Source organism: Podarcis tiliguerta (assembly GCF_965153285.1).
Source record: "Podarcis tiliguerta genome assembly, chromosome: 5".
Taxonomy (NCBI): Eukaryota; Metazoa; Chordata; class Lepidosauria; order Squamata; family Lacertidae; genus Podarcis; species Podarcis tiliguerta.
In genome coordinates, this window is record NC_139538.1 from 19,838,034 (window position 1) to 19,863,670 (window position 25,637).

Here is a 25,637-nt window from a genome sequence, read left to right on the forward strand (position 1 = left end):
GCAGCAGAATTCTTCCCACTGGCAATTTCCAGAAACTAGTATAGCCTTATTCTCCACGAATTCATCTAATCCTCTTTTAAAATATATGGATTGATGGGAAAGCAGCCAGGGTCTGTCCTGGCGAAAAATATGAAGAGAAGTGTATTTGTGAAGTACTGGCTAGAAAGTATTCACTTTCCTACAGACAGCAGTGCCTAGCATCTTGAATAAACCAGCTCTATTTGAAATGCCTTCATAATCAGCATTCAACGTGTGGCACTTCAATTATATAAGGATCAGTACAAATTTAATCCAGCTCTTGATAGCTTTATCTATTTACTTTACACAGCTGTTGCAAGGCTGAAGCCTCATCTTTCAACAGCTCCTGAACTGCAATGTAGGCGGATTGCATATTTTGGAAAGCACAGCCCGGCATGTGTGATTTCAACATTTGCATTCCTTTGTAGGAAAATTGTTTCGTCTAGATGAGCAGAAGTAGATGCTTTAATAAACACTCACAAGTGAAATATACTGATCCAGCTTTACATTAATAGCCAGCCTGAAGTCATCATTCACAATATGTCAGAGCCATAGCTTAAGAGGTAAACATGAATGAGAAACATGACTATGGAGGAACTGCTTCCCTGTAATCTTTGTAGAGATTGGGGTGTGTTCTTGTGAATCATGCATGTGAGAAAATCAGGTATATGGCAAAGCAGGGTATGAATTTTCATGCAACAGGGCCTTAAACAAGATCTATGCTTGGCAAAGCTCTGGAAATGGCTCCTGGGACTGCATCTCTCTTTCCAAAGACAGATAAGTTCATTTTCACACCAGTCTTCAACATGTTTTCTGGTACAGGAGTAACTTATTTTTTAAAAGAGACAATCCTGAAAAGGAAGTGGAAAAACTGTAGCACCTGCCTCCAGATGTTTACTGGCTGAAAAACATTACTTCCTTTTCTGTCACTCCCTTTCCTCTAAAGATATATTCATAGCAATGACGTTTGCTATGAAACCCAGTTTTTAGTTGCTCAAATGAAACCCTTCATACCATGCTAACAACGCATGCTATCAAGGCCAGCCCAATACATTTTGGCACCTGAGGTGGACACAAAGATGGCACCAGGGAAGAAGGGGACCGGAACAAAGGGGGTGGGTGGAGAAAGATGGAAGAAAGATATTGGGATCCACTACCTTGGTGGATCCTATCTCATGAGGCAGTCACTCCACCTTGCCTCATGGGATGGCAAGACCCTGCATGCTGTGACAATCGCCTCTTGATTGGAATGACAGAATTTTAACAAAAAGACACATAATAATAATAATAATAATAATAATAATAATAATAATAATAATTTTTTATCTATACCCCGCCCATCTGGCTGGGCTTCCCCAGCCACTCTGGGCAGCTTCCAAGAAATATCAAATACTGTAATAACCTCAAACATTAAAAGCCTCCCTAAACAGGGCTGCCTTCAGATGCCTTCTAAAAGTCTGGTAGTTGTTGCTCTCTTTGACATCTGGTGGGAGGGCGTTCCACAGGGAGGGCGCCACTACCGAGAAGGCCCTCTGCCTGGTTCCCTGTAACTTGTATTCTTTCTGTCAAAGCCCAAGCAGACATTTTAAAATATTAGAAATGGACAGGCTGCACCCATTAATAGCTCCCATCATTTTGTAAATGCAAAATAGGGATTGTCTTGTATACATGAGACACCCCATTTCTTATCTTCCCCACATACTATTGCAGTGAAGGTTCATCTCTTTCCCACTGTGCAGATTTATTCTGAAGTGGCTTGTTCTGCACTTCATTCTGAATATAGTGGAACCTTGGGTTGCGAATGTGATCCATGCAGGAGGCACGTTCACAACCCGCAGCGTTCACAACTGGGCATGCACAGGTTGCGATTCGGCACTTCTGCGCATGCACAAAGTGCAATTTAGTGCTTCTGTGCATGCACGAGCCCCGAAACCCGGAAGTAACCCGTTCTGGTACTTTCAGGTTTCGGCGTGTCCGTAACCCGAAAACGCACAATCTGAAGCGTCTGTAACCCGAGGTATGACTGTAACAGAATCATAGAATTGTAGGGTTGGGAGGTACCCTGCGTTCATCTAGTCCAACCTGCTGCAATGCAGGAATTCTGCCCATAGCAGCCCCTGGGTGGGCTTGAACCACCAGTCTTCTGGTTAACAGCCACACACACTGACTCACGAGCTGGGCATGTTTGTAAAAGTGAACCAATTTCAACAGTTAGGTTTATTAACAAATTTATAGTACATTCCTTGTAAGCCTCGTTGAGTTAAGTCATCTTTGATTGAAGCCTGTGACCTCCTGACAAAAGAACAAATTATTATTTTTCCTCCAACGCTGTACAGTGGAAATTGGGCAGGTTCACTGCTAAGAGAAAACTGAATCGAATTTCTTCCCCCACCCCTAACTCTGAGTAAGCACAGGTGAATCCACTATGAAACTAATGAAGCTTAAGCTTCAGGGCTGCTCATTTTGGAGGGCCCCCAGAAGTGGCTTTACTTCATGTTGCTTTTTTTAAAAAACGGGTCTAGTAGACTCACATGACTCAAATTCATTAATCTTTTTGCTGTAGATACATTTCAACAATCCTTAAGTTTGAGAGTCAGTGGCACAGATGTTGTAAAGGAGATTACAGAAGTTACCCAGACCTCGTTGCTGGGGCTCCCATAACAGTTCAAGCTTCAAGGCCCCCCCAATGTAGGTCCACCACTGAGTATGGATCCTAAAATACACTGGGCACAGCAAGGACTGCTCAAAGACATGTACAACTCATTTATTCGTTTTTCAGGCATGTTTGGAGATTGTTAGCTGGCATGGTTTAGGTGACATAAGCTTCTAATTCTGCAGGGGCAAGAAACCCAGAGCGCCACTCAACAGACGAAATGGCAGTTAACTGCAAACCAACTGGAGCATGCCCACAAACGTATCCTTTGGGCCTCTTATTGCCATCTCGTTCATTACCTGGTGTTTACATTATGCTCTGAGCTGCCTGATTTAAAGAGATTGGACTCAATGAGCCAATAATATGTTAAGTACAGCAGTTTCACTTGCGTTACAAGATCTCTGGAACCGGTGATTAATTGCACTGCTCAGTTTATACAGAAAGCCACAGCGTAGCCATGCTTAAGCCAGGTCACCTTGGCAAACAAAATGTCTAGTCATGGGTTAGAATGAAAATGTAAATCTTCAAAACAGCCAGAGAAGCTAACGGCAGTATCCATGTCCATACCTTGTAATAAGAATTTTAAGGTCTTAGATATATAATAAATGTTCATAAATGTACCAAGCAAACAGATACATAAATATATAAACCACATGTCTGAAGCAGCACAGGAAGACAGTCCCGAAACCATTTCGACTCCTAAGCTGACCAAATGTTTCTCTGCAAGGAGGGAGGAGGTGAAAAAAAACTTCCTTGTTATGGGAATTTAGTAATCAACATTTCAAAGGAATGGGCAGACTACCAGGAAATGCAATCAGATAAGGCATTATCAGATAACCTGGCAGACAGGAAAAACAACAACATTCAAATTTCTGTTGTAGACCACCTTTTCTGTGATGTACGTATGATGTTTGTGGGGGCTGGTCTTGGGTTACACCCCTTCTGTGATGTATGTATGATGTATGGAGGGGTGGTCTTGAGCTCCAGGGCAGGGAATTTAAAATGTCTATATAAGGGCAGGCACACCTTGGTTCTGGGTCCTTCTCCATCCTCCTGCGTGTGAGGGAGGCACCCTGTTGCAACAGATCAATAAAGATCAGGCTTACTAGCTGCTTTGCTTCTCAATATTCTCTGGCTGCCCTCTGTTATTTTCTCCTACCAATAGGGAACCAACTTAAGGACTTTATATGGGCTCTTGGATACCCCATAAGGGAAGAAGGGCAGATTTTGTTTACAACAACCTTGGTCCATCGTAGTAAAAGCAGCATTGAGCAGCATAGTATGGGAGACAGTGTGCAGCAGTGGTTAGAGTGCTGCACCTGGGAGACCAGAGTTCAAATTCCCACTCAGCCATGAAGCTCACTGGGTGACCCTGGGCCAGTTAGTGTCTCAAAGCCTAAGCTACCTTTACAGTGGGCATAGGCAAACTCGGCCCTCCAGATGTTTTGAGACTACAATTCCCATCATCCGTGACCACTGGTCCTGTTAGCTAGGGATGATGGGAGTTGTAGTCCCAAAACATCTGGAGGGCCGAGTTTGTCTATGCCTGCTTTACAGGGTTCTTGTGAGGATAAAATGGAGAGGGAGGGAACTATGGAGGAAAGGAGAGATACAAATGTAATGATAGATAGATAGATGATAGAATGGGGGAAAAAATCACCTTCTCCAGTTCCTTGGCCCAGGCATCCCATCATAATGAACAGCACACTGAACCACTTTCCCCAGTCAGGCTGGATGTATTTATATACTGAAAGCAGGATAAAGCTTTTGCTTGGCAGCCCTATCTTCAAATAACTTTGACAGCTTGACCTGAAGTACTATCAGCGGGCCCGTTTGACTATTGACTTGACACAGGATATCAGATCTACATGGATTTACAGGAGGCGGCTCTGCGACAGGTTAGAGAGGTTGACGAAACCCACAAGAAAGTGCAGTAGCACAGAATACGGTAATGGTGTTACTATGGTTATGCCTGGCTAATTAAGAGCAGCGAACCATTACCTGCTGGCACCCATGGACAATTATGTACGCCATGTACCATTTGTGTGAATAGTCTACACACAAAAATATTTGGGGGCGGACGAGGGAATTCTTCAGGTCAACTTGGGCTTTTGAATTTTGCTCCGTTTGTGGTTGATTTGAGCCGGGGTTAAACCTCAGAATCTGTTTTGTGAGGTGATGAGAGGAGAATTCCATGTGCAGAGTGCACTTCCTGCAATGCTAAGCAGCCATAGCTCCCCCAACAAACCAGTATTTAGTGGTGCTCTTAAGAGTGAGTTATATGGTCAAAGTCCAAGGTCTATACCATACAGCCTGGGTGGGTGCGGGGTCCCCCCCACCTAACAGAGAGAATGGAGAGCCAACAAGTGTCAGCATGTTAGGAAGTGAAGCGTCACACTGGTTAATTCTGCCTTCAATTGCCCGCTATTACCTAGACAGCATCACCTTGCCAACAAAGGTCTGTATAGTTAAAGCCATGGTTTTCCCAGTAGTGATGTATGGAAGTGAGAGCTGGACCATAAAGAAGGCTGAGCGCCGAAGAATTGATGCTTTTGAATTATGGTGCTGGAGGAGACTCTTGAGAGTCCCATGGACTGCAAGAAGATCAAACCTATCCATTCTGAAGGAAATCAGCACTGAGTGCTCACTGGAAGGACAGATCCTGAAGCTGAGGCTCCAATACTTTGGCCACCTCATGAGAAGAGGACTCCCTGGAAAAGACCCTGATGCTGGGAAAGATGGAGGGCACAAGGAGAAGGGGACGACAGAGGACGAGATGGTTGGACAGTGTTCTTGAAGCTACCAGCATGAGTTTGACCAAACTGCAGGAGGCAGTGGAAGACAGGAGTGCCTGGCGTGCTCTGGTCCATGGGATCAAGAAGAGTCGGACATGACTAAACGACTAAACAACAACAGCAACATTTTAATTTCAATCATTGCCACCCCAGGATGAGTGGCAGTGAGCTCAGCCAATCAGATGCTACCTTTGGGGGGGGGGGTGAGCTCCAGAGCAGTAACAAAAGGAGCATGGCAACCCCACCTCACCAGCCTCTCTCCTCAGACCTGGCAGTGTTTCTGAGAAAACTAGTATGTGAAGTATGTAACTCCCAAATCATTTTTAACCACACACAATGCTGTCATTTTAGATGTTAAGCACAGCACAGGCCTTGCTGAAAAGGCGACGTGTTCTGCAAATGAAGAAAGAACAGGTAACGAAAACAATACCCTCCAAAATAACGAAAATGATAAAATAAATATATAAACACAAACCCTTACACAGCCCCACAAGCCCTCATAGCAGGATAGTGCCTCTAACTCAGTATCCAGTCATTACTCTGCCTGAATAATATATCAACACCATTTACTAGATGACCGATCAGCAAGATCTTTTTTTAATAAAATTAGTCAATTGCCGCAGGGTTATAATTTTATCTCAAAGCATAGGGATTCATGCATGTTAACTCCAGTGCACCCAGATGAATATATATCCCTGAGGCTTCTCTGAAACTATATCAAGGACGCACCAGAAAATTGCTTTATCATTCTCCGAGATAATTGCTAACCTCAAACCACATAAATGCTGCTGCTTCCACTCACCAAGCTTCCTACATTTTCACAATACTTTGAAAGTCTGAGTACAGTGGTACCTTGGGTTACATACGCTTCAGGTTACATACACTTCAGGTTACAGACTCCGCTAACCCAGAAATATTACCTCGGGTTAAGAACTTTGCTTCAGGATGAGAACAGAAATTGTGCTCCAGCGGTGCGGCAGCAGCAGGAGGCCCTATTAGATAAAGTGGTGCTTCAGGTTAAGAACAGTTTCAGGTTAAGAACGGACCTCTGGAACGAATTAAGTACTTAACCTGAGGTACCACTGTACATGATGTTATAAGTTGGGGGGGGGCAAAACTCCCCTAAAATATCTGGATTCAGTAAAGGGTTGGAATTTAAGCAAGCAACTAAATTATTGGGTCTAGTGGGGGCTGGAATTTAAACCAGTTTTTCTGTGTCCAGGAAACCGTCTTAAAGAAGAACCATCAAGAGGTAATCACTGGAATGGCCAATCCATTAACCCATTAAGAAGGCCATTAAAAGAGAGTCTCTGGGCCAGACACAAAATGGGGAAAGCCCCTCCCTGAGGTGATAGTTAGCAGAGACAAAAGGTCAGAGTTTCAGGGGGGCGGTGGCAGAATTGCATTGGGCAATGAGGTAGGCATACAGGGGAAAAGTGTCAGTTCTGCAAGCTGGAGAACGGGGCAGAGCAGAAGGCAGGCAGTCTGTTTTAGGCTGCAAAGAAGGTCAGGACAATGATTGGGGTGTCTTGGAATTTGAGGCTGCAGCAACGGAAGGAACAGAACCCTCTTAGGATGTGAATCCGCTGCACTCTCTTCATCTAGGTTCAGGTTGTATATATGTGTAAATAAATCATATATCACATACCTAGCAAGTGCTCTGGAAAAAATGGACAGCCCATTTTTCCTCGTGAGAGAAACGATGGCCATTTCGGGCACTGTGATCTCATGTGATTTCATGCCATGATTCCCTCCCCGCCCCACAAAAGTGTTTTTTCCAAGGCCAAGTTTTCACATGGCACCCTGTGCCTGGAAAAACACTTTTTCAGGGGGAAATCACAACACAAAATGGCATGAGATCATGGCGCCCAAAATGGCTGCCATCCACTCGTGAGAAAAAAAATTGGAAGATGGCGTACCGGAAGATGATGTTCTGGTTTTTGCCTTTAATATGTTGGAGCCTTTATGTTCCAAAAGGAAACACAGTTCCTGGTAAGTGTGCCAGATACCCCTGAAAGATTGGGGTGATGTGTAACAGTACTAAGGAAATGTGCTAGTCTACCTGATAGGATGATGCAAAGGGCTTAACAAGGTATTACATGCGTAAGGGCACATTTGCAGGAGTAAACACATCTAAAATCTCACAAGCGGGAAAGGTTGTGGGGTGGGGGGGTGGGGAGGGTGGGAAGAGATGAAGTGTAAATGGTTAGTAGTGAAAAAATTAAGCACCCTTCCACTCAAAATGCAACCTCCCTGAGCTGCTTTTCCTTATTTCATCAGAGTTTAAATAATATGTGCATGTCATACCCCAAAGTGGATGTGATGATTTTATCTATAACAGCAGCGAAAGCAACACAAACCAAAGGACAGAAGAAGAGCTTGGCCTTGTTGATTAGAAAGGCCCCCTGCACAGTTTTCAAGGCCAGCAAATTTTGGGATGGAGGGTGGAAAGACCCATTTGATGATGCAGCAAATGAAGGAGAGCGTAAGAACTCTCAGCCCAGTGAATGCCATCACTAGGAGGGAGCTGGGGAGGTGGGGAAATGAAGTCTAGGTGAATGGCACACATGGATTCCAAGCCTTAGATCAGACATCCCCAACCTTTGGCCCTCCAGATGTTTTGGACTACAAATCCCATCACCCCTGATCACTGGTCCTGTTAGCTAGGGATCATGGGAGTTGTAGGTAAAAACATCTGGAGGGCCGCAGGTTAGGGATGCCTGCTTTAGATATAACAGAGGTTGGCAGCAGTAGCTGTGCCGCAGGAAGCAGACAGATGCCAAGAGCTGGGATGGGTAGGACAAAACTCATGTTTGCTCTCGCCCCATAAATCTGATCAACAGAGGAAACAGGAGTTATGAGCAGCTCCTTGAAAACTCTGTGTGTGTATTTGGGGACCGGAGAGAGCCTTCTGTACCAACTTAATGTTTTATTTACAGTGCCAAAACACTCAAGGTCTGGCCCTGACCTACACACATGCAATCTTCGAAGGCATTTTATTTATTAAACCGTATGCTAAGAAAGTCCTACCATCCTGGATCCTTCGCTCTGAGGAACTGAAACTTTTACAAGTGCCACATAAGGTTCAGTCTGCATTTGTGTGGTGTCAATCTTTTAGCCTGGCATCACTTGTGCTTTGGAATTTGCTGCCTTTTGACATTGGCGCTGTGGGTTAAAGCCTCAGTGCCTAGGGCTTGCTGATCGAAAGGTCGGTGGTTCGAATCCCCGCGGCGGGGTGCGCTCCCGCTGTTCGGTCCCAGCGCCTGCCAACCTAGCAGTTCAAAAGTACCCCTGGGTGCAAGTAGATAAATAGGGACCGCTTGCTAGCGGGAAGGTAAACGGCGTTTCCGTGTGTGGCTCTGGCTCGCCAGAGCAGCGATGTCACGCTGGCCACGTGACCCGGAAGTGTCTTCGGACAGCGCTGGCCCTTGGCCTCTTTGAGTGAGATGGGCGCACAACCCTAGAGTCTGTCAAGACTGGCCCGTACGGGCAGGGGTACCTTTACCTTTACCTTAGGCAACCTCACTATATTGTTTTAGAGATCTGCTGGAAGCTTTTCATTTATTATTTCAGCACATCTACCCAAAACTATAATTTAGTTACATAGATTTGTTTTAAATGTTTTACTGATTTAATCTGTGCTCTACTGATAATTATCTTGTGTGTGTGTGCAAGCGCATTAGTTTGGTGGATTTTAGCTGGGCTGTAATTATGTACTCTGCTTAAAGGGCTCGTGGATCAAGTGGTTTATAAATTCTTCTAAAGAAAAAATAAACAATAATTAGGTATTTGACAGCAGTGTGTCAATGTTCCTATACTTCAGAGGTGTGGGATTATTATTATTTTAATAGATCTGTGTACACACCATAAATTTAAAGGACATGCACTTCCCCAAAGGTTTATGGGAACCGTAGTCAGATAAGGGCACTGGGAATTTTAGCTCTACAGTGGTGCCTCGCAAGACGAAATTAATTCATTCTGCGAGTTTTTTCGTCTTGTGAATTTTTCGTCTTGCGAAGCACGGTTTCCCATAGGAAATGCATTGACGGTATTAAGAAAAAGGCGCAAGACGTTTTCGTCTTGCGAAGCAAGCCCATAGGGAAATTCGTCTTGTGAAGCAACTCAAAAAACAAAAAACTCTTTCATCTTGCGAGTTTTTCGTCTTGCGAGGTACCACTGTATGAACTCCATTGCTTCTCACTGCTGTTGAGAAGTCAGTTCAGATCGACAAAAGACTGCATCTTCCTATCTCTGAAAATAGGCTGTGTGTGTGTGTGTGTGTGTATGTCTGTGTGGCCCAGCCAGGAAGAGAGAACGCACTCGTTGGACAAGCTTCTGGGGGACTGCCTACATGAGAAGGGGCATGGTTGAGGTTCTCAGGCTCGCATGACCAGAAGATGTATAGATCAACATCACATGCACCACTGGGGGAAGATGATATTCTACATGGAGAGAGCGAAAAAGCCAGAGATAAAGATGCAAGACATCCGGTGGGTCCCAGTTCCAAGGGATGGGAAAGAGCTCTGCTTGAGACTCTGGAGAATGTGTCTAAAGTAGTATGCATGATTCGCCACTGTGGTGTAGTGGTTAAGAGCGATAGTCTTGCAATCTGGAGAACCGGGTTCGCATCTCTGCTCCTTCACATGCAGCTGCTGGGTGACCTTCGGCTAGTCACACTTTTCTGAAGTCTCTCAGCCTCACTCACCTCACAGAGTGTTTGTTGTGGGGGAGGAAGGGAAAGGAGAATGTTAGCCGCTTTGAGACTCCTTCTGGTAGTGATAAAGCGGGATATCAAGTCCAAACTCCTCCTCCTCTTCTTCTTCTTCTTCTTCTTCTTCTTCTTCTTCTCCTCCTCCTCCTCCTCCTCCTCCTCCTCCTCCTCATTTTATCCTTATGCCTACCCTCTGAGGTAGCTTAGGCTGAAAGATAGTGACCAGGATCACCCAGTGAGATTCATGGTGGAATGGTTTATGATGATGATGATTTATTATTAATATCCCACCTTTTGTCCAAGGAGCTCAACGTGGCATGCACACCTCTCATAACAACTCTGTGGGTAGGATAGGCTGAGAGATAGTGATTGGCCCAAGGTCACTCACTGCTGAGTAGGTATTTGAACTCTGGTCTGCCAGGTCTAGTCTGACCCTCTATCCACGGCACCTTACTCGCTTTCATTTTGTCTGGGATCTCCTCAGTCCTTGTCCATCACTCTTGGCCACTGTTAGACAACACTGTGCTAAGATGGGTCAGCAGTCTGACTCAGTATAAGGCAACTTCGTATGTTCCTTCAGATGGTTTGTAAACAGCTGTTCTTAGTCCCAGCAAAGTGCCACTGTTGCAGATGGCTTTGCTGCCGAGATGGCCATTTGAGCTACTACTCTCCGCAGTACCCCCCAGGATAAGTGGGAAATGTAGCCAGGAAAAATGTAGCCATCTTGACAGTATTCCTTCACTGATTAGCACATCTCACAACACAAAAGAATTTATGCAAATGTTATCTTTGCACACAATAAAATATAAATTATCATTTTCCCTAGAGTACAACATATCTAAAACTCTGGAGTTTTCTTCTGAGTTATGAGTGAGGGGTGCAAGAAAATCTTGAATGGCAGGGGACGTGAGAGAAGCCTCCAAATGCATGAAATGTGACACACATTATATTGTTCCTTTGATTTCCCTAGATCATATTACCAAAGACAGAGACACGGACTGACTATGATAGCTGCCTACAGATCTAATTTAGAAAAGGGCAGTTTTAAAGCCCGCTTCCTTTTCGTTCTTGGCTCATTGTATAATGTCTCCCAGACGTTCGTCTGTATCATTTTGCCTGCACCAAGTTAACAGTAAAAAGGAAAGTGAAAGCATTAAGGCTGGAGTCTTGATGACACCTTTTACTTGGGAGTAAGTCCCATTGAATTAAACATGACTTACTAATGAGTAGCGAGGGTTAAGATCACACTGCTATCTATTGCCCTATCATAGGAATGAGTATTGCACTGAGAGGAAAGAATCTGCAAGTGAGATGTAATCTGTATAAATTTATATAGGTGCAAATGTGTTTCGTGCACACTCTCACACACAGCAAATTACGTCACAGACAGACAGCTTTCTCAGGAACTGCCAACATGGTGCTCATCGGTGCACATGCACCCATAGGTGACATTTTAGGCATTCACAGGGTCCCCTCCCCCCACTGAAATTATGCTTGGAAGAAGAACATTTTTGGTTTTCAAAAACAGACCCAAAAATCCCGGCTTATTGAATGGATGTTTGGAGAAGAGAAATTTGAGAAGGTTAGAGTGAATGATTTGTGGATATTAGCAGTGTTTTCATCTATAGTGTATTACATACACTACTTTGAGTGAGTGATGTATAAGTGCTTAAAAAAAATACATTCAAAAGTAGACATTCAAAAGCAATTGCTTCCTGTGACAGATTCGGGTGGTTCTTTGACTAGAATTTTCATTGCTGGTCCTCATCACTGAAAGATGCCAGCCCTGGTCTACCATAGGCTTTCCAGCATAGGCTTGGGTGCCACTACCGAGAAGGCCCTCTGCCTGCTTCCCTGTAACTTGGCTGCTCGCAGTGGGGGAACTGCCAGAAGGCCCTTGGCACTGGACCTCAGTGTCTGGGCAGAACGATGGGGGTGGAGATGCTCCTTCAGGTATACTGGACTGAGGCCGTTTAGGGCTTTAACGATCAGCACCAACACTTTGAATTGTGCTTGGAAACATACTGAGAGCCAATGTAGGTCTTTCAAGACCAGTGTTATATGGTCTCAGCGGCCGCTCCCAGTCACCAGTCTAGCTGCTGCATTCTGGATTAGTTGTAGTTTCCGGGTCACTTTCAAAGATGTGCCCCACATAGAGCGCATTGCAGTAGTCCAAGTGAGAGATAATTAGAGCATGCACCACTCTGGTGAGACAGTCTGCGCCAGATAGGGTCTCAGCCTGTGTACCAGATGGAGCTGATAACAGCTTCCCTGGACACAGAATTGACCTGCACCTCTATGGACAGCTGCGAGTCCAAAATGACTCCCTGGCTGCGCACCTGGTCCTTCAGGACTAGGGAGTCCTCCATACCTGCCCGCCTCCTGTCCCCCCAAAACAGTACTTCTGTCTTGTCAGGATTCAACCTCAATCCGTTAGCCACCATCCATCCTCCAACCGCCTCCAGATACTCACACAGGACCTTCACCGCATTCCCTGGTTTTGATTTGAAAGAGATAGAGCTGGGTATCATCTGCATACTGATGAACACCCAGCCCAGACCCACTGATGATCTCTCCCAGTGGCTGCATGTAGATATTGAAAGGCATGGGGGAAAGGACAGAACCCTGAGGCACCCCATAAGTGAGAGCCCAGGGGTCTGAACACTCATCCCCCCACCACTTTGACCGGTCATCGACCGGTGCGATCAAGGCTGTCTCAGTCCCATGATGCAGCCTGAATGGGATCCCTGGAATGGATCCAAATGGTCCGCTTCTTCCAGGCATGCCTTCCAGATGTCCTCAATGAATATGCAACCATAAGGGGCAATGCCAGCAGAGGGCATGACATCAGGGAGGTGGCCACGAGAAGTGGTCCTGCTCTCCATAAATTTAGCCCCTATGCATGGGCATAGGTTTGTGAAGCAAGCTCTTATCTTATTGCAAAATGCAGCGGTAATTAGGGGTCACGAGGAGGAAGGTTATGTGCCTCTGCTATTCATGAATTTGGGAAGTGAACAAGAAAGAAAAAAATTGATGTAGGAAAGCCAGCTCCATCACAACAATTCTTTACAGCAGCTTCTCACCACAAAGGCTGATGTGCAACCTCCCTTTTCAGTACAAGACTGAATTGCTTGGATTGGAAACTGTGGTTTGCATAAATGTGTGTTACAACTCATGACTTGAAAACTAGCATAACATAATAGGGTGTGGGACACTAAATAGGAAGCCCACGCTTCAAATTTATTCCCTTTGCTATACAGTAGGCAGCCTTAGGTGACCCACTCTTCTCCCAGCCTTAACCAGAAACTTGAAATTTGGGGATAATATTCCTAAGCTACCTTGCACAGATAAGTATTAAGGCTAACTTTAGAGGACTATCCTATACATGCCAAAAAGCAAGTCCCATTCAATTCAATGGGGGCTTTCTTCCTGTTAGGGATATTGAACTGCATCCAGAATCATTTTAACAGTGTAATGTATATAACACCAAAACTAGCAGTTTATGGGGTTTGGGGATATTTTTCGTTGGCATCCAGAAAAATTTGGCTTCATGTTAATGTTTGGTTCACAGGCTGCAATGCGAAGATGGGCTCCCCCCTCCCCCCAGGGGCTGGGGAAGTAATCAACCTTTTCACCTATTCCTATGGAAATTGGACTAATTGATAGAAGCTAACTTTGTTTTCATGCATTTCAAAGGCCACATATCCAAATGGTATTATTTCATGTAAATACACACAAGTTGATTCATTAGGACATTTCCTCTGATAAAACTCTGTTAGCAACTTTGAATTAAAGCTACATCATTCATATCTCCAGCTAGCTCTGGGTATAGGGCGGTATTTAAATTCTATTATTATTATTATTATTATTATTATTAGCAGCAGCAGCTGTGGTGTAATGTAAATCTAGCTGGAAGAAAGCTACTTAAAGGCATTTTTATAAAGTACAAAATAAATCCAGTTTAAAATGTGTGACCCATAATTATTTCCAATACCAAAATTATTGGATCACAAAATAACCCAGCCAAAGCCTGAAAGCCAAGGGTTTAAGAATCCTCTTGCATACCCAGTATTTAGAAACAGCATGAGTAATAGATCAGATCAATCCAGCCAAGAAAATCACATTTAATAGAAGGAGTTAGGATTTATCCCTAAATGAATCTTGCATATATTGTTCAAACTGTACCTAATTTTTAAATTTTCCAATTCTAACACTATTTCCCTATACGTAATTAGCAATTGCCCTTCTAAATTAGCCTAGCTGCAGGCTTCAGCTTTCCTGCCTGTCAAAGTTGCAAAGCCTGCATAATTGATTATGAATAGCACTAAATCATAATTTTGCTATTTGCTTCCTGCCTTTTCAAGCAGCCGAGAAAGCTAACCAGGGTATATTTTTGTGCTGGGCCACTTTAGGCATTTGAAATTCTAAAAATAAAAAGTGTTCTCTTTCAGATTAGGTACCACCGAGATCCAATTAAAGAGTGCAAAAATCTGAAATGGATTCATGGGGCTGTGGCTTTTATTTGTTCCCATGCCTTCAGTTTCCGTTCAGACCCTGAGCTGGAATATCTGTGGACATAGTTGGCAACAAAGCCAAGCAAAAAGTTCCATTCTAAGAGGCTGGAAGAGTCCATGCACCGTTTAAACACGTTGCCTCCTACAATTGCTATTGTCGTCAGTTTCAGGGGAAATCAAATGGCCATTATGAAAGGCAGAAATGATTTGAAAGCACTTCTCCCCCCCTTCCCCAAACCCTTTAGCAATACTCACATTCATCTTACACAAACAGACCTTCTCTTTCAAGCCATTTTGTAAGACATTCCAGTCATTTCAATGGAATAAATAAAGTAGGGTCCTGTTCTCCGTACCGGCTGCCTGGAGTATTGTTCATCGCCTCTCTTTCCTTTTGATAACCATTCCTTCAGGATATGGAAGTTGAGTTCAAAAATAGACTCCAATTCACTTGGCATCAAGCATGCAGGCTTCAACCCTTCCCAGCAGCTGTTAGGCTCCCACTGAACCACAACCTGGTGCCAATAGATTTCAATATAATCTTTTCTTGGAGCTGGTACGCTGCGTCGCATGAACTTGCCTTAACCCTCCAGATGGATGGTGATCTCTCAACAGCGCTGAAAGAATATGAGCTGATCTGTCCTAAAGCCTTGTCTTTTTCATTCATCGACCTTGCAAGGAAAATCCCGTCTCTCTTCTGAATTATTCATGATGCCTTCCCTTCCACCAATCCCAATATATATGCTTCAAATCATTTAATGCAGCACGACTTTTTTCATTTTGCCTTTTTTTTTTAAAGAAGGAAAAGCTGTGTTGTATGCCTTTAACAATACACTTTGAAGACATATGTCACAGGTCCCCCCCCTCCCTTTTCTCTTTGCAGTGATATTAATTAAATACTCTTCTGTAAACTGACCTCTCTGGCTGCAATCCTATACACATGCATAGGATTGGGCTCTGAAGATAACAAATGCCATTTGAATAGAGCCGGCTATTATGTAAAAGTGGTTGGAAATCAAGTAATGATTACTCATTCAGCTTGCATACTGCTTATGTGCCAAATGCAGTTTGGAAGTATAAAGTCAGTTATGAAATCCATACGTAATTTAATGTGCTTGAGAAACTTGAGATCTCACTTTTCCTTTTTCTAAAAAAAAATACAATTAATTTCTTTTATCTTTTCGCAATGCTTTCAAAGTTCAGACAACTGAAAAAACAACAACCCATAATTTATTTATTTTTTTAAGGGGGAGATCAAAGAAATACTCTACAAACTCACGGATATGTTCTAGTTTTCTACATTGTTCACGTACATCTCATATCATGCACATGACAAACTTCTCCTGCAAGTTCCATAGATCCCACAAGCCCACTCCTCAGTAAGTTGGAGCAGGGCTTTCACTGTGGCTGCCCCTTTTTTGTGTCATAACATCCTTGTTCTTCTTTGACTGCGGATGCTGTTTCTGAATGGCAGATCAGCTTGGAGTAAGACCTTCCTCATCCATGTTTTGTTCTTGTTTTCATTATGTATTTTGTGTTTTTTATCTTGTATTTTTATGTTGTGAACTGCCCTTAGATCTACTGTAAGCTTGCCAGAGTGGCTGGGAAAACTCAGCCAGATGGGTGAGATAGAAATAATAAAATTATTATTATTATTATTATTATTATTATTGAAGGGCGGTATACAAATCTCAAAAACAACAACAATATGACAGGTGCCCACTATTTGCACTTTTTACACTGCCCTTCTCTGAACTTGCTCCTGTTTGTCTATATCTTTTTAAAATTGTGGCACCCAGAATTGGCTGCAGTACTCTAGACGAGGTCTGACTAGGGCAGAATAAAATGGAATTACCACTTTCAGTGACTTGGAAACTTTCAATGCACAAAGGATGCTCAGGCGTAGCTGCCTACCAGGGAATCAGAACAGATCCACACATTATTCAGAACAAGCTGGAAGAGTTATTGATTATGCTAGGGATGGGCAAATCTGCCATTTTTTATTTCTCTCCTTTTCTTGTTTTTGGGGAGATCTGCCAGGCTTGGCTCAGCCAGAGATCCATTGGATCCTAACCTCACTCATCTTGGCATATTTAAGCTTTAGGATTGCACCCATAATATCTCTTATAAATATAAGATTGATAAACATGTTGAAATAATATCATAATAATGATAGTGAAGAAAAAACCTCTGACTATCAATATCTAAATTATATATCCAACTTTCATTTGATGGAAAAGTAATACATATGCTATAAAGACTTCTAATGTTGTCTGCAGTGAGGTTTTTTAAAGGGGACCATAGCATAAAATGGTATTGGATTGGATTCTACTAATCCATAGTCCAAAAGCCGGGTTTCTATGCATGCACAGGGATGCATTTGAGAAAGTCTAAAGGATGGTGAGGGATGCGGGTGGCGCTGTGGGTTTAAACCACAGAGCCTAGGACTTGCCGATTAGAAGGTTGGTGGTTCAAATCCCCACAACGGGGTGAGCTCCCGTTGCTCGGTTCCAGCTCCTGCCAACCTAGCAGTTCGAAAGCACATCAAAGTGCAAGTAGATAAATAGGTATCACTCCATCGGGAAGGTAAACGGCATTTCTGTGCACTGCTCTGGTTTGCCAGAAGTGGCTTAGTCATGCTGGCCACATGACCTGGAAGCTGTATGCTGGCTCCCTCGGCCAATAAAGCGAGATGAGCGCCGCAACCCCAGAGTCGGTCACGACTGGACCTAATGGTCAGGGGTCCCTTTACCTTTTAAAAGAGGGTGAAGAACAGGAAAGGTGAGGGGTATGGTCTGTGCTGAAGGGGTGTGGCTTATAAGTAGGTATGGCTTGGAAAGAATCCTAAGGGCTAGGTAGGAAAGCCCCAGAGGTCCTCAGTTGGCTCCTGGGCCTTAGGTTCCACCCCAGTCTCACGCACTTCCAGTGATGCCTTGCTGTTGTTCACAAACCGCTAACCCATTTACATGAATTTGACTTGGTTGAGGCCGAATTGGTGCTGAGTCGAATTCAATGCCATCTTGAACCTTGACATCAACACTTGGAAAGTTCACTCTCTGATGTGTACCGGAGACATATCTTCCAACATAAACAACTCTGATGGGATGGAGTGTGTTCGGTTTTTTGATCGACAAAACAATGCTGCTTCTGCATTCAGTGAAATTTTGGGTTTCCTTCTTCTGTCTGGCACAGTCACTGAGTGTAAATAGAATTACCTTGCCCGAGGTATATCTTAAACCATCCACACTAGAATCTTCTTAACCTATATCTTCTAGAGAATAGAAACAATCACCATAGCAACTGCATCCTCATACTAAAGCTCTATTTGTCTCTAAAGGCCTATAAGTTTTTTCTCATATATGGATGACACTTATTAATTTAAAATAAGATCTAACAATTAGCTCGTCTACAGGAGGCTAATGCCTCATCCAGTCCCTGCTGTTCAGCTTACGAGTAGACAGTTGGAAATCTTGGCCATGTTTTCTGAATTGCTAAACGGCATTTCACCAGCAGGGAATTTCTTTGAATAAAATCACAGCACAAACTCACAGCTTTTTATGATCAATTATATTACATTTCTATACTTGATGTAAATTTATTGCGAAGTTTTTGAATTGCTCCATCAGCAAAAATTCGGCTGTAGTCCTGGTGTGCAATAACTTCATTAGGAAAAGTTTACAAGATGCATTTGCCGATCATGTCACATTTAAGAAACATTTAAAGTACCAAACACATTCATTTAGGACATAAAACAAATGAAGCACAGTCGGCAAATGGAAATCACACTCAGGGAGGTTTTCGTGCAGGCAGAATGTGACCTAGGAGGCTGATATAAGAGCTGGTGTTTCGCAAGAGCCTCAGAAGTTTTTGATATTTGTCTGCACTAATTGGAGATTATTAATTGGAGATGAAAATTTGATCTAATAATAAGCCAGAGTGCACGGAAATGCCGTTTACCTTCCCGGTACAGCAATACCCATTTATCTACTTGCACTGGCATGCTTTCAAACTGATAGGTTGGCAAGAGCTGGGACAGAGTAACGGGAGCTCACTCCATTGCGGGGATTTGAACCACCGACCTTCTGATTGGCAAGCCCAAGAAGCTCAGTGGTTTAGACCACAGCGTCACCCATTCACAAGTGCCTTGGCCCCTCCCTGGCAGTAAAAACACAACAACAATGAATTAAATAAATTGCCATTTGCTGCCCTTTCATGGCAGCCAAAGCCACCATCACGGACAGGGAGACTAGTGATGTGAGAGGAAGACGGTTTCATCCTGAGTGCAGTTAGGAGCTGGTGGTTAGACAAGAACAGCCTTCACTGGCTTGGTGTCCTGCAGATGCTCTAGACTACAACTCCCATCAGTCCCCTAGCCAGCATGTGATAATATGTTTTCCTTATATCAAAAGCGAGCTGGTAGTTAGGGGAAGAAAGAGCAGAGTCAGGTTGCATATTAGGAAATATTACTGACAACTCCCAAATGATTAAAGGAAAGAAACTCAGACGGGTTTTATTTTTTGGTTGCTGTTGCCTCTAATGCTAAATTTGGAGCTTTGCCCTGCCAGCCTCTTTAAAGCTCCCTCAAGCCCACCCATAAGCACACAAATCAAATTTTTTTTTTAATCTTCCGCCAGAATCCATGGTATCAGCTTTTTCCTCCCCTGCAAAGCTATTTCTCCTCGGAGCTACCTCTGCCACCGCCTGCCTCCCACTTTAGAAGCAGCAGTTCTCCTGTGCCACATTAACTCCCTGCCTGCCAACAGCACAGACCAGCAGGACAGTTTCAAGCATGCTCATAAGTGGGGGAAATGTTTAACTAGCATAGCAAAAACATTCTTGCTTGGGCAGATTTGCCAGCAGCGCTAGATTTAACCATTAGACTAGGACAGTGCTTACTTGTAAATGGAGGGCCTTCGCCCAAATGACACTTTCTGGGCTTTATGGAGAATGAACCTACTGAGTGTATGGTGGTTGCTTCTCTGCCAAATGGCAGAGCGTTTTGTTTCCTGCGGGGTGTAATATATGGGATCTGGTACTTACACTTCATGTTGGCGCAAGTGATAGTGATATAAGATGTACCGAGCAAAGTAAAGCCCTCTTTGCAATTCAGCAGTCTTAGAGTCTGCTCCTTCCTGCACAGTATCCACAGCAGTACATTACAGAGGGCTGGGCTGCTAAAGCAATCCTAACTACAAGAAGCTGGCATAATTAGCACTTACCCTGGCAAAAGTAACTCCTATTCCAAACTCCATTCAGGAGCCTCTGGCGAGGCTACAGCCATCTGGGTGGCAGCTGAGACTGAACCCAGGTTTTGAGGACTGAGCCCTAGCTCAGACTGAGATTTATGGGGCTTGGAACAGGTGTAAATCTCTCATTGCCCCATCCTGTCTCTGCCTCGCCCCTTAAACACAACTTTTTGGGGACTTGCCCAGCATAAGTTATACCAGTTTAAGGTTCCCCTGCTGAACCCCAGCTGAGCGGAGCTGAGGAACTAAATGCTGGTATATCTGACTTATGCCAGCACAGCCCCAGCTCAACAGGACTACTTGGACTACTGCAATGCGCTCTATGTGGGGCTACCTTTGAAGGTGACCCGGAAACTACAACTAATCCAGAATGCGGCAGCTAGACTGGTGACTGGGGCGGCCGCCAAGACCACATAACACCGGTCTTGAAAGACCTACATTGGCTCCCAGTACGTTTCCGAGCACAATTCAAAGTGTTGGTGTTGACCTTTAAAGCCCTAAACGGCCTCGGCCCAGTATACCTGAAGGAGCGTCTCCACCCCCATCGTTCTGCCCGGACGCTGAGGTCCAGCGCTGAGGGTCTTCTGGCGGTTCCCTCATTGCAAGAAGCAAAGCTACAGGGAGGGCCTTCTCGGTAGTGGCGCCCGCCCTGTGGAACGCCCTCCCATCAGATGTCAAAGCGATAAACAACTACCTGACATTCAGAAGACATCTTAAGGCAGCCCTGTTCAGGGAAATTTTTAATGTGTGACATTTTAGTGCATTTTTTGTCTCTGTGGAAGCTGCCCAGAGTGGTTGGGGAAACCCAGCCAGATGGGCGGGGTACAAATATATTATTATTATTATTATTATTATTAACAGGAAGAGCCCAAGATCTGCTGAATCCAAACTTTTCTGCTCAAGGCAAATGGCAATAAGGTGCTGGTGGGGCTACGTGCCCAACTTTGCTGTGTACAATCCTCTGCTTGAAGGCATTCCCTACTTAGTGGGATGTCTAGACAATATCTAGGTTAAAAGATAAAACACCCCAAAGCAGGGTGAGCAAGAGGTGCCTTGTCCATCAGCAGTTTGCATGTGGAGAACAGGCACACAACTCCCCTCCTCACAGTCTTCCCTACTACGAACGAGACCTATTGTAATTGCAGTTAAATCATATGAATTATTTCTAAATTTGTATCTAAAATATAAATCACTATTCACAAATTCTATACAAATCTTTGCACTGCAGCCTGTGCTTGGAGGGGTGCCTTCTTGATGGAAGTTGTAAGTCGGGATATCAGAAAAAAATGGAAAAGGAAGCTGCAGTTTGCATGTTTATCTGTGGTCAGGAATGTACATCAGCCAAGCATATATGATAGGTATTTGTTCATGTTGTTGTTTTTAAGTCTGCAAATGATACATGATTTATGACTTTTAAAACCTTGTTTTCACATCTCCCTTACATTGAAATGTAAGTTACTAGGCTATTGTCAGATGCTGTTGTGGTTGCTCGAGAGTAACCAGGCAAGACTCCGACCTGTCTTTTACAGGCTTTATTCTTGGTGCAAACTATTTACAGTGAAGAGCGTTGTAAGTTCATGTCCGGCTCAATCGCTAGCAGAATCTGGGAGTGGTCGGTTTTTGTACCTCCCCCAGCATAAAAGTCACATCACCCTCAGCCTTTACCGCCCCTCCCGGCACCGAAGACTACGGCGCAGAATGGGTGCTGGCAAGGGCGCGCTTCCCGCCTCTCCAGCTTGCTCAGGCTCGGTGTTAAGGCTCTTCCTAGCATCCTCTGGTCCTTGCACCTCTTCCCCACTGGAGGTGGGGCTTTCCTCCTCGCTGGAAGAGGAACTGCTTCGCAAGATTTTCGGAGGCTCCCTGTAAGACAACTGCCCTTCCATCTCTCGCCTCTGAGCTGATGGCAGTTCCCTGACAACTACTGCCCCTGCTCACGTTGCTCGCCACCCCTTCCTAGCCCCCACTTGCCAACCCTCACACTTTATACCTCACCCAACCCCCCAACCCCAACCCCCCCACAGGTCCTTCCATCCCACATAGTATTTGGTCTAAACTGAACTGCAGCAGAATGGAAACAGTACTGATTGTGATGAATACAGGTTGGAATCGAAATTGTTGCCTTCTTGCATCCTCAAGTGTTATTTCGCCACATTTCTCTTGACTAAAAGTAGGCAGGATCCAAAGTGGGAGCAATGCCACCTTTTACAGCGCTGTCTAAATTGCTATCTCCCCCCCCCCCCCGGCAGGATTCCTGTGATTTTAACAATTGCATGAGAAGATGATGCCACCGGGTGAACTTTTGCTTAGGTTTCCCCCTCCCCTAGACACAGTGCTTTTTGTGGTGGGTAAAGTTTCCCCTAGCTATTTCTACTGTTTTGATGCAACCTGACAAATAAAACAGCTGTACACCAACCACAGCAGTAACAGGAAGTGTTGTGGAGTTATTTGGGTGGCAATTCTGTCACCATGAGGCATCTACCTAAACCCATGTTGGCACTGTGGCACAGCAAGAACAGGCCACCATAAATAAACTTCTTAAGGTCCCGACCCCTCAACTCCAATCCACCATGGGAATGCAATGGAGTCAACAACAACAGTGGGTTCCATCAGGCAGTGGGGCAAGCCCTCCATACTTTCCCCACACACCCAATATCTCATATCCATGTAGAGAAGAGAGAGTTGGATTGTACTGCTTGACTCTACATCCAATGCTGCCTGGGCAGCTGGCCTTGCCCTCTTGACTCCCATGTGACAAACACTAAGGGGAGAGCAAAAGACGATGGCAAAGGGGTAAACATTGAGGGGATAGGGCCAGTGGCACATGCAACTTTAGAGTACAACCAGCAGTAAAGTCCTGCTCTGTCTTCTCCATGTGTAGTTTGTGTATTATCTGAAAAGGGGCTCAAATTGACTCCATCCTCTCAAATTGTGCATCCTCTGAAGTCAGGTAGTAGGCAGCCCGGACACTGAGATCCAGCTCTGAGGGCCTTCTGGTGATTCCCTCATTGTGAGAAGTGAGGTTACAGGGAACCAGGCAGAGGGCTTTCTCGATAGTTGTGCCTGCCCTGTGCAATGCCCTCCCATCAGATGTCAAGGAAAGAAACATCTGTCTAACTTTCAGAAGACATCTGAAGGCAGCCCTGTACAGGGAGGCTTTTAATGTTTCAGGTTTTGGGGTATTAATATTTTGTTGGGAGCTGCCTAGAGTGGCTGGGGCAACTCAGTCATATGGATGGCAGAAGAAGAAGAAGAAGAAGAAGAAGAAGAAGAAGAAGAAGAAGAAGAAGAAGAAGAAGAAGAAGAAGAAGCAGCAGCAGCAGCAGCAGCAGCAGCAGCGGGACTCAGGCAAAGTCCATGGGCTGCATCCAACTTTCTTTGTCTGCTAGTGGAAGAGCTCTTGTACTAGTGAACAATGAGTTTTAATGTGTAATGGAGGAATCCAACACAACTGTTGTTGTGGAAGCTCATTATGCAACAGATTGTGCAGTCTATGGTGCAAAAGTTGCAAGCAATCTGCTTATGCATTCTCTTGTGCCACAATGCTCCGCTGGTGCAAAACATTTTGCCAACTTAACACTGCTAAGAGACTAACTTGGCACTTCACTGGCTACAACTCCATGTCACTACCCAGACTTTATTATATTAAAAGTCCCCTTTTAAAAGATTGAGTTGTCATAATTCATTATTCTTTCTCCAATAGATTTCCGATATAGTTTCCTATGAGCTTTGACTTTTGCCTCAGACATAACTGACTGGTTTTGAAACAGACATTCCTTTGTGGAGTTTATATATGTATCACGATTGACTTTCAAGTGGAAACATTGTGGGAGCTTTAATTTGGTGTTGTCTTGCCCTCTCTTAGATTGGCCTTGTGAAGCTCATTAAGACCCTTAAAATTAGTGAAAATGTACTAACGCCCCCCCCCCTTCCCAGCTGGTAATAGTATCCAACTGAACTTTTATGTAGCTTACAGGAAATTGCACAGTGCTGAATGCTGGGGCAGGCTAGCCTGCTGGGTAGAAGTACTTGAAAATGTCATAACATTAAACATAATAGCTTCCTAGACAAAATTCTAATGACTTTGGAGACACACAATTAACATTATTATTTAGTATAAGACTGATACAGCTGGCCAGTATATGATAACACTCCCTATGCAATCATTAAAAGAACTATTTCTTTATTTAAAAAAATCATAACAATCCACTAATTTAACAGTAGAAAAACCAATGTGTTGGTTTATCATTTATCATTACAGAAGCTAATGAATATGTTATGTCCTATGGACTCAAATGAGACTACTCAAAGAGCACAAGCCAACACCATGCCAACAGTTCATGAGTTGTGGATGTCATCCAGCAACAATTGGTTTATTTGCTCTGATGTCACAGAGATACCTGTTTATTAAGCAGGGTTGTGGCCTCCGCAACCTTTGGCATAGTTGCTTTGATGCCAGAAAGGTTGGGAAGTTTTGGGGAGAGGCTGCTAAGCACTAAGGTAGGAGGGGAGGGTGTTTGCCCTGAAAATAAATTGCATGTGAAAATTACCAAAGGGGAGAGAAAACCTCAGTGAAAAAGGCTGCAGGCTTTTTGTTACACTTACTTTACTTTTGAGGTGAATGGGGTGGTGGTGTTTGTTAGTGTCCTTTCATTCTACAAAACATCTCATCAGTGGTTTGCACTTTGCAGCCTTCCTGGATGCCCGTGTATCAGTTAGAGAAAGGCATTATGAAGCAACTACTTTCCTGGGACTTTTCCAGATCAGGACATGCAGGCAGCCAGGGAGGCTGAAGGGTGCTGGAAAAATGTTTGCTGGAAAGAAAAGTACCTTTACCACCCTTGGCCAGCGCACAATGATAAAGTATGCTGAAAACCACATAACTACACACCTAAATTCTAAATAAATTTTAAGAAAATTCTGACATGCCCAGAGAATGAAGCAGAAAAATGGAAGCCTCTCTTAGAGAGGAAGAAAACATTTGAGAAACTGGAGGACAGGTTTTGGCACAGCACTTAAGTGGGAGCAGGTGAGCTGTAGGCCAGACTGTAAGTGTGGTAGATTATAAGCCTGTTTACGTCCACTTTGGTTCCTTAGTAGGAGGCTTTTGACAGGCTATTCAACCAGGAAATCTAAGAGTGTCAAGTATTTTGCAGTCTTTCAGTGATCTTGTCTCTTTAAAGGATCCAGAGTTCAGGCTTTCATTTTTGTTTTAGAACGAGCGGGTGTGGCTTCACTGAGTGCAAATACCCCAAAGAATAGTGCCTTTTCTCTGCTCCTTAGCTGATGTAAACTATAACTTCCTACATTTATTTGGAGCTCTGTCAATCAACCACTACCACACGTTGGTTTGGTCACATAAGGGCTGATTTTGTGGGAGAAGTAGCCATATTGGTTTGATCACATACACACAGAGGCTTTCGTTGAAAGGAATTGGACATGCCTTTGACACCCACAGAGCTAACACTTCCTTGATTCCTCTACCATCACTGACTGACCACACTGCAGTAGTGAGCAGTGCCTTTTCCACAGCTTTTGGGGTTTTCACAGATTTCTGAGTTTGAAACAGAGGGCGACCTGTTCCTTGAGCATTCATCCTGAATGGTTTGCAAGGAGATTAGATGATGTTGGCTATGCAATTAGCATTCATTCTTCCATGGGGGTGGGCGGGATATCCAGGAATAAATTGCAATTTCCTCCCGTTCA

At 44.1% G+C, this 25,637-nt stretch overlaps 1 protein-coding gene across 6 annotated transcripts in view; it reads right to left on the reverse strand.

Moving 5' to 3' along the window:
• Positions 1-25,637, reverse strand: part of LOC310678336 (schwannomin-interacting protein 1) — a 375,265-nt gene that overhangs the window by 123,523 nt on the left and 226,105 nt on the right. Inside the window, exon 1 of one of the 6 annotated variants that reach the window (XM_083442211.1) lies at positions 15,045-15,221. The exons of 3 other annotated variants lie outside the window; for them this stretch is intronic. In XM_083442211.1, the coding sequence (XP_083298337.1) occupies positions 15,045-15,146 (102 nt within the window). In that variant the 5' untranslated portion in view covers positions 15,147-15,221. Of the gene's footprint in view, positions 1-14,946; positions 15,222-25,637 lie in introns of those variants that run through there. 2 more of the 6 variants (XM_083442213.1, XM_083442216.1) reach the window with 2 other exon arrangements.